Source organism: Seriola dumerili, unplaced genomic scaffold (assembly GCF_002260705.1).
Source record: "Seriola dumerili isolate Sdu_G_001 unplaced genomic scaffold, Sdu_1.0 BDQW01000052.1, whole genome shotgun sequence".
Taxonomy (NCBI): Eukaryota; Metazoa; Chordata; class Actinopteri; order Carangiformes; family Carangidae; genus Seriola; species Seriola dumerili.
The window spans coordinates 22,625,523-22,635,394 of NW_019174307.1; the positions used below are offsets into that span (position 1 = coordinate 22,625,523).

The window sequence follows — 9,872 nt, forward strand, 5'->3', positions numbered from 1 at the left end:
CAGGACGCTCCTTTCTTTGTAGCATGTAATTAACATTAATGCCGAGCCTGAACGGCTCCGTGAGTGACACTAAAACCAGGAAGCGCTGTTTGAACTCCGCAGCTGAATATTGTGACTAATTGATCATCTTTCGCTGTTGTAAACATTTAATGAAGTGCATCTTTTCTCCCTCCTTACAGCAGCTGACTTAATGATTCTAAATCAAGAGCAGATGAATAATGTAGACACGCATTTAAACGCCGTCTGAGCATCGGCGCCTCCTCAGGTGACAAAACATTAAACTTTCAGATGCCTGGATAATCAAACAGGGGTGCGTTCATTCTAGTGAATGCAGTTTAGCGCTGTGCATTCTGAGATGTAAATAACAGGTTTGATTGTCTAAGGAATAAGTAACTAAGATGGAAAGCAGGTTGTGTTCAGCAGCGCGGTGCTGAGCCGCCGAGCTGTAAACCAATGGCTGCATTCTGTGCAGATAATTGAACTGTTAACATAGAGGGAATTTAAAGGTCGTTGTCGTTACAACAAATACAGTAAAGTTGGACATTTTAACATGGGAGTCTGTGGGGATTGGAGTCAGCCTCAAGTGGCCATTAGAGGAACTGCAGTTTTTCGCACATTTTTCACTTTACCGCCTGGTTTTTCTCTCCCGAGGAAACAGCAGTTGACAAAATGATCTTACCTCTTAGTGCCTTATAATCATACGACACGATCTTATTCGTTATGGATTTCTAGATAAGTTTCAAAATCTCTGCTTTTACCATCACGTGATCATCAGCTACAGATTTCATTTCATCTTTAAAGCATGAATCTGCATGACATGAACAGAGCTTTTTGTTTTCAACATGTTGTGTCTTCTTCCTTCTTTACAAACATGATGTGACAGAAAATCAGCTTCTGATGAGAAAGAGAAAGTGTGATCAGAATCATATTCAGTATAATTCAATATAAAAACCTCAGTCTTCCGAGGCAGCTGCAGTGAGCGCTGTGCGTTGGCCGGGGTTTTGTTTTTGTCCCGGTGCGCAGCAGCACGAGTCAATCTCATCTCCTTTGTCCCGTGTCCAGGTGAACATGCCGGAGCTGGCCTTGCTGCGCTTCGTGGTGTTGGATGACGACTACATCGGAGACGACTTCATCGGCCAGTACAGCGTGGCCTTTGAGTGCCTTCAGCCCGGCTACCGTAATGTGCCCCTGCTGGGCCTGGCGGGGGACCCCTTACCCCACACCAGCCTGTTCGTCCACGTGGCGGTCACCAACAGGCGAGGAGGCGGGAAGGCCCAGCGACGAGGCCTGTCGGTGAGGAGGGTGGGGAGGCGGGGGCGGGAGTACGTCACGCTGAGGCACACCGGCATCAAGGTGGTGGATGAGAGCTTCAAACCGGCCAGCGCCCCCCTGAAGGAGGCGACAGACCTGCGGGAGGATGCTCAGGTGAGATGGGAAATCAACACTGAAAATAACACTAACTCCCAGCGGTTTAAAGCCGCCAGGCCACACACACGGTTTTAGTTCCATGTGTTTGTGGACTCCTCCGCTCCGAGACTGTTTCCTTTTCATAACGCTTTATATTTCTACTTCCCCACAGTTCAGAGGATTTTACTTCTCACTCTGCGACAGTAGTCTGACAGTTTTAGTCACTAATGACTTTCCACGTTAAGATTTTTGCAGACAAAACATATAAGGAGATTAAAACTATTCATAAGGGTTTATACAAGTGGAGCCAATTAGATGAATTGATCAGATGATTGACAGAAATGGTTCCAGCTTCTCAGATTTTCTTTTTGAAAAATTGAAATTCATTTTTAAATAATTTTGGAGTGTGGACCGTCTCTCTGCATTTAGTACTTTTACTTTTTAATACTTTATGTTGAAGTTTATTGTCCTACAGAAGCCTGAAAAGACTTTTTTTTTTTTTTGCCAGGATCATTTTTCCAAGTTTTGTTTTCTTTCTTTCTTCCCAGAAAAAAAAAAATCACTTGTCTCTCGGGGGATGTTTAAACAGATGAAAAGAAATACTTAGAAAAAGAAAGAATTGTCCTGATTACACTTACATACTGTTACTGAAGAAAGATTTTGGATGTAGGACTTTTATTTCTGATAGAGTATTTAGACATAGTGTGTGTCGTGGTCTTTGCTTTCTGTATGAACAGGAAAATAAAACATCAACCACGATAATGAATCCCTCCCCTTCTCCTCATGCGGCCCTGGGGGAGGCGGCCCAGTGTCCTGGCTGCACTGGATAATCCACAGACCACCTTCTCAACCCTTTTCATTTAGGATATTTTATTTTACTCTCCGTGAGGATTTTGGATTATCCAGAGTAACCAGGACACTGTTCCTGGAAGGAGATGTTAAGAGAGATTTAAATTTTTCATCGTCAGTGCTCGAGCTGCACAAACACAGTTCAGTTCACCTTTAGGATATCTCAAAACCTAAACTCCCTGCACCACGAGAGACGAGGGAGAATATGCTTTTCTTTTATTTTATTTGAAGTGATCCTCTAAGATTCACCAAAATAAAACCACCAAACACTCTCTGTGACACTTTGTGTTTAATTGGCTTATGTGGCAAACTCCCTCCAGGCAGGTTGAAGGAAATGCTCACAGCCGAGTCACATCAGATCAGGTGTCACTCAGCTTTTGTATTTTTAGGCCGTGGTGATAAGATGTCTGGTTATTGGAGTGGCTTACATGACAGCGCTGAAATCAGACTCTACCTAAGACTCCTCTGTCCGATGAATAAGCGAGCGCGAGGGAGGAGGAGGAGGAGGAGGAGGAGGAGAGGCAGTGACAAAGGAAGAGTCAGTAAGAAGAGTGGAGGAGGATTATAAAGCATCTATAAAAAAACAGCAAAAATAGAACCTGGTCACACGGCGCCCACCAGCTTATCCCTGAATACAAACATGTATGGGTGGGCGATGTGAATAGATTCCTCTTTTGCGGAATATCTGTAGGCCTATATGTCATGATATAAATATACACTGTGTAGCCAAAAGTATGTGGACACCCTTGGCCTTTTTTTTCCTGTGTGAAGATGACAGTGTCTCTGTGCACAAAGCCAGGTCCACAGAACTTATCACCCGGCATCGCCGCTGCTCTTGTCCTGCAGCGAGGATGCTACAGCTGCAGATTAGATTAATAGTTTGACAGTTTTGTATATATTCACTCTCCTGATGAGCATTAGATGATCGATGCCACTGAGTGCTAAACATAGAGCTGGAATGAGGACGTGGTTAGCTTAGCTTAGCTTAGCTTAGTTTAGCATAAAGTCTGGAAGTGGGGGGAAACAGTTAGCCTCACTTTCTAACAGGTTATAGCATCATTTCATGCCCAACAGATGCAATGAGTGTAACGTTTGGGTGTCCATGTAGTTATGACCATGTAGTGTAAATTCATGGATCAAATCAGCGGTCCCTAACCTCGAGGTCGGGGCCCCAACAAAGGGTCACGAGATGATTTTCAAGGTAGTAGATTAAAAAATGTAAAACTTCTGCTTCATGTTTGACTTTTCTGTAGTCTTTAATTATTTTCTAGTGAAATACTGTGTGTGGATCTTATGCAAACATAAGTTTAAATTGCTTTACAAAGGCATTGGAAATACATTAAAGATAGAACATTAAAATTAAAAACATTTAAAAACAATAAAAACGAATTTAAATAAATTAAAATAGAAATATTTAAATACATAAGATCAGGTAGGAAACCACTTTGATAAGGTTGGTAATGATCCTTCAAGCACAATATACTGTGTTATTTCTTGCATAACGTGGGGTCACTAGACATTAAGAGTTCACACACAAACAGGTCGGGAACCACTGGATTAAATCACCAAAAGGTGAATTCAGTCAGTGGAAAATTGAAGGTATTCCATGACTCTGATGCAACAATCCTGTAATTCCTCTGACGCCCTGCTCATTCATCTGCTAAATATCCTACAGTGGCTGAATGGCCTCCTCAGTTTAAACCGTAAAGTAAAATCTCTGTCAGGAGATAAATCCCTGTCGTCTCACGTATCACCCAACCCTGAACCAATCCCTCCCGATAGCTCTGTCAGACACACACACACACACACACACACACACAGAGACGCTGTTCGCTCATTCACAAACGGCTTTTAATCTGCCCGCTTCTATCTCACTGTCCTTTCCCTCCGACATGAACTCTCTCCTCCTCTCTGTCTCTCTGCCACGAGTCCAGCTGTGGGCTCATCTGCCACGGTCAGTTATTATACATCATGTCTGTATTACTGTATGTCTCTCTCTCTCTCTCTCTCTCTCTCTCTCTCTCTCTCTCTCTCTCTCTCACACACACACACACACACACACACACACACACACACACACACACACACAGGTGGGGCATGATAATCGCGAGTCCAGCTGGGGCTCTGCCAGGTGGCAAATAGCATCCAGTCAGACAGCAGAGGTTTTTCTATTCTGGTGCTTGAATGTGCAGAAATAAATCTTTCACCTTCATTATGACGCGACCCAAAATGGCATTTCAGCAGATTAACACATGACTCTTATTTTATTTATTTATTTTGTCCCTGTCAGATCTGCTAACCGACCCGGTTCTGCTTCCTGACACACACCTGCTGCAGCTGAAAAACACTCTAAACGCTATGATTTTTTTCTTCCAGTCCAGATTTATGCCATATTGTCTTCTCTTTTGCCAAATGCGCTTAAGCTAAGGCTGATTTCACTGGATTAAAAGCAGCAATGACTGCCATATTGATTTAATTCACAAGAGAGACAGCAGATGACAGGGGAAAAGAGGGGGAAAGAGTGTATGTGTGTGTGTGTGTGTGTGTGTGTGTGTGTGAGGAGTTTAAAGGGTGTGTCCCCCTTTCTGACCTTTCCCAGCTTAGTCTTACAGCCGGAACTGTACATCTGATCTAATTCTATTTTCCCCTCTCCTCTTCTTTCTCCTCATCTGTCTTTTGCTTTCACACCGTTTCCAGAGCACCACCGCCAGTTTCAAAGAGCAGTGTGGGCTCCCCACGGTGGCCAAACTCAAGCAGTGCATCCAGAGCCTGGCCACCAGGCTGCAGAGCCCCGAGGGCACCATGGGGGCCAGTATGGTGCTGAAGGAGGGCTACCCGTGTCTGGAGGCTCTGGTCAACCTGTCCGAGCCGACACGCAAACTGCTCGCCGCCTACGACACGGTCAGTGCACAAACCTGCAGCCTCTGTTTCCCCTCCTTGATAAGAAACCAAGTTCTGGCTTTGGTATTTTGAGAGATTAAGTTTCCTACAGTCTGACCCTCTAATCTCTCTAAAAGTAAAGAATTAATGCTCTTCTTCTGCAGATGTATTCATTCGTGTCTCGTGTAAAGTTTTAGAGAAAGTTTTTGTCAACAAACTCTGTGAAAAGACCAAAACCAACAACAGAGTTTTATCCTACTAACAGGAATTGTCTGTTTATTCTCAAAGCCTGATGTGATCTGTGCCATGGAGCTTCACTGTTGTCCAGAAACTATTAAAAACACATCAATGTGTGCACGCCGTTGTGAAAACAGTTCCCAACAAATGCACAGTTTCTCCTGTTTCAGTAGCCTTTGCTAAAAACTACAATTTCCAGCAGTTTTAGAAAAGTCATGAGGCTTTTTCTGTCTTTTAATGGGATTTGTTGACAGTAAGAACAATAATTAGCCTAATGTTAACAACCATGACCATAAAGACCATAAACGCTAACATCGGCATGCTAACGTTCTCATGCTGTAGCTTCACTATATTGTTTCTACACATTATTATTCGCCATGTATTCGCTATCTCGGCAAGTTAGCATGCTAACATTTGCGTATTAGCTCTCATAAAGTGGCTAACAATCTTTTTGTGTTCACTTTGAAATTAAAACAGATTACATTTACTCAAATACAGTTTTGAGGTAGGCTACTAACTTACTTATATACGTCTACCTCTCTCCACCTTATGTTGCCACATTAAACTACGCAACAGCGCAGGAAGTGTCCATCTATGAAAGCAGAGTGGTTTTAAGTCTTCAAGGTTTTATAGAGGGATTTAGATGTTGCTCAGTTAGCATTGAGGTATTTTTTTAAGATAGCTTTGGCCAGATGATGGGGCATTTTTCTGGTGTGGCAGTGCTGCTTTTACTTATATCAATGACTTGCATCCTCCCCCCACTGTTCATTAGCTTTGTTTACTCATGAGCCGGATGCTTTTTCTCAAGTTTGAGTTTTAGATTAGTCACAAATTTATTGCATCAGTAAGTTTTTCAAAGTTTTTATTTTTGCTCTCTGATACATCATGCTGCATTACTGAGTGTACACACACACACACACACACACACACACACACACACACATGCAATCACAGTGTCCTGAGGCATTAAATATGCATAAAGACACTTTGAGGTGACATGTGTGAAACAGTCACCCACACTTCTCCTCACCGAGCGTGCACACACACACACAAACACACACAAACACACAAACACACACCCTGACCGCCAGCTGCGTCTCCTCCTACTCGATCTCCTCTTGCATCAGATCAGGACGAATCTCTCCCACCTGTTTTAGCTGCTCAGCCATTACACCTACACACACCTCGGCACACAGAGTGCTTTTTGCCCCCTCTAACCATCACTGTGTGTTTATGTGTGTCAGTGGAGCTGACGATGTCTGAGTGTGAATCCTGCAAATGTGAGCCCAGCAGGTCAGTGTCATGGAGCCACAGTTGGCGCGATCTCCAGTTGTACATCACAACTCTTCAGGCTTTCTGGGCACACACACACACACCACACACCCCACACACACACACACACACACACACACACACACACACACACACACGGCTTAGTCATCACACACTCATCCTCCTCCCTTTGCTGCCTTGCAGCCAGTATTCTGTCCTTTTCCTTCTGCCTTCCATCATTCTCCACAGATTTAAAACAAACCTTGTGCTTTATGTTGCTTTCCAACTCGGAGCATCTGAACCGATCCCACTTGTCCTTTTGATTTCACTTAAATGCTAACTAAGCTAACTAAGCTAACCAAATGTTACTCTATTACTCTCGTGTAGGCCAACCCAGATGTTAGTGTGACCTCGGTTTACTGCAGAAAATAAACTCTGTGACAAACAGAAGATCACGATACTTCAGTGTGAATGGTTGTATGTATATATGTGTCTATGATAGACTGGCAAATTGTCAGTGGTGTGCACCACTTCACCCAGTGGATGCTGGGATACTCAATAATCCAAACAGTTTCCTCTCGAAGTGTTGGATTGATTGACTTTTTGTTTCAGCTGTGATGTATTTCATGGAGGCAGCATTTCCCTCAGTTTCAACCTGTCATATTTTTGGAAACATCATTACTCCTTGTACCAGTTTAAATAAAGTTTCATGTTGCGTTAGTTAAACACAAACATTTTGTTCCCGTCTGTCCAGATGATCGCCGCCCAGAAACAGCTGATCGAGAACGCAGATGCCGTTCAGGAGAGGATCGCCCAGGTGCAGAGAGAAGGTACAGCGCGCAGGCCAGCGAGCGATGGATGAACGGCTGGACGGTTGCTGACATGAAAACAGTTTTGATGAGCACTCATGAATAAAACAACTGCAGTACAGGATCAGCCCAAACCCTAAAAAAAAATTCACCAAATGAGCAAGTCTGACTTGAACATCAAACGGCTGAACTTAATGAGGGTGACTCCACGGAGAACGGGTCTGTCAGTAAACAACATTACAAGTGGATATACAGTAGTTGCAGGAGATTTTGACACTCCCAGATGTTTGTTAGTGTGGATTTCTAATTCGCAAAAAAACCAACGTCACTCTCATTTTTCTGCTTTTGGAAACGAGGATCCGTTGAGATGCACGTTTCCAAAACATCTCCACCAAGTATATCTGCTTCAAATGTTGTTCTGCACTCGTAACACGCTGCAGCCCTGTGTTACATTAATAATTTGGATTTTCTAAACTGTGTCAGGTGTAATGCAGCAGCTGTGACAGCTGTGCAGCGAGCGTTTACAGTGAAAAGACAGGCGTCTACACAACCATACCAGTGTATTTTTAGACCAACTCGCTGCCTCAGAGAACTCATGACCTTTAACTGACAATGCAAATGTCACGAGGGATGGAACTTTAGTTTTGTGTTAATATGTAAATCCACTATCTCACAACATAACCACCAGAAAGATGCAGCTGACACTTGCCCCTGGACATTGTGTGTTAGTCACAAAAATAATCCAAGCGAACAGTTATATTTTGCATGAATTTGAATTATTGATTCCCACCCACCACTGTCAGCTGATGCGCCGCTCCTGTTTGTGCTCTGCAGGCATGGACTTCCATGAGGACCTCTCTCGGCACGGCGAGAAAGAGGGACTGAAGGGACGCAAGCTGAGCAAAGCTGTGGAGAGTTTCACCTGGAACATCACTGTCCTCAAGGTAGTGGGAGGCAACAACATAATGATATCAAAGCTTCCTTCTGCTTTATCAGAATTCATAAATCAGGCTGCAAATTTTCTTCTTCTTCTGTGTTTTATTAGTGTTGATCCATAAGAAGATATATTTGTGGTTTTAAGAAGCAAAACCCGTCTCAGTGTAGTTTTACATCTCCTCTCTCAGGCTTCTCTCTGGAGCTCTAGTAACAACAGGTCAGTGAGCCAATCAGAAGAGAGGAGGCTCTGAGCCTCTCTTCTGATTGGCTGACTGTTTTCTGACTGATCCAATAAAAATATAGCAGATTTCAGGTAAAAACACTCAGAGAAACCAAATCCTGCAAGGTTTGGATGGTGGGTCCAGGTGGGCGGGGCTTGGTGACTGCTTTGTTGTGACATCACAAAGTTCCAGAAGTCCTGACGGCTGGTTTTAAGGCTCAGTTTCTGAATACAGGCTGTGTGCATTTCTCTGTGGACTGAGGCTTTGATACTTTCACAGTATTAATATAGAAGCTAGACCTGATCTATAATCACACTACACATGGACACAGACCTTTACACTATATGGGACCTTAAAAAAGAATAGATTAATGCAGAACTTTATGCAAATGTCACTGATGTCATCACAGTTTATGTGACATCATTGTTTATGGCGTTAATGTCAAGTAACATGTAGAAAAGTGACGTTTGAAACTTACTTGAGAACAGCTAATCCCAAAAAAACCTAAACGTTAACCCTCCACTTCCTTCAGTCCTGATTGTTCTGGTTTTCCAGCCTGTAAATCTGCTTTCATCAGCCTCGTTTCCCGCCGCAGCAGAAAGTTGATTTTGGTGAAGAAATTCTGTTCGCTGTCTCTCCAGCACAAAACAATAGAAAGACAAAGTTAGCGACCAGCTGGTGAACATAGTGGAGGATTTAGCAGCTAAATAACCAGCTATTTCCATCACGAGCTGGAGGAAGCCAAAAACAGAGCTGAAAGGAGAGGGAGTATTGGACTTGTATTTGTCAAGTGTGTAGAAACTGATGTTCTGCTGCCCCCGAGTGGCCAAAAAACTCAATTAATGCAGCTTTTAATCAATTGCTAAAGAGTTTGGCCTTTCTTCTGCCACATCCCCGGAGGTGTCACGCTAAAGCAAGACGCCTCAGATAATAACAGGCTGTAACACTGAATTAAAAGCTGAATTTCCATCCTCTGTTTTACTTGGAGTTCACTGCTGTGCACACATGAATCAGAGGAATGTTTCTCTCTGTGGCTGCAGGGTCAGAGCGACCTGTTACGGGGAGCTAAGATGGACTCCCTGGATGCCCTGAGGCAGCTGGCTCTGGCCTGTGAAGCCTGTGGATTCACCTCCTCCTCCTCGTCCACCAACTCTTCGTCCTCCGCCTTCTCCGCCGCCGAGCTGCACTACTCCTCCCACCCGCTGTCCGTCCGCCGCAGCAGCACACACGGCAACGGACGCATTTGACATCCCACCCGCCC

General features: G+C 43.9%; 1 protein-coding gene across 1 annotated transcript in view; it reads left to right on the forward strand.

The window, feature by feature from the left end:
* plcl1 (phospholipase C like 1 (inactive)) overlaps positions 1 to 9,858 on the forward strand; it is an 87,220-nt gene extending 77,362 nt beyond the window's left edge. The window contains exons 8-12 of the mRNA XM_022740690.1: positions 1,063 to 1,425; positions 4,954 to 5,157; positions 7,400 to 7,475; positions 8,289 to 8,398; positions 9,652 to 9,858. Of these exons, the coding sequence (XP_022596411.1) occupies positions 1,063 to 1,425; positions 4,954 to 5,157; positions 7,400 to 7,475; positions 8,289 to 8,398; positions 9,652 to 9,858 (960 nt within the window). The remainder of the gene's footprint in view (positions 1 to 1,062; positions 1,426 to 4,953; positions 5,158 to 7,399; positions 7,476 to 8,288; positions 8,399 to 9,651) is intronic.
* The last annotated feature ends 14 nt before the right edge of the window (positions 9,859 to 9,872 follow it).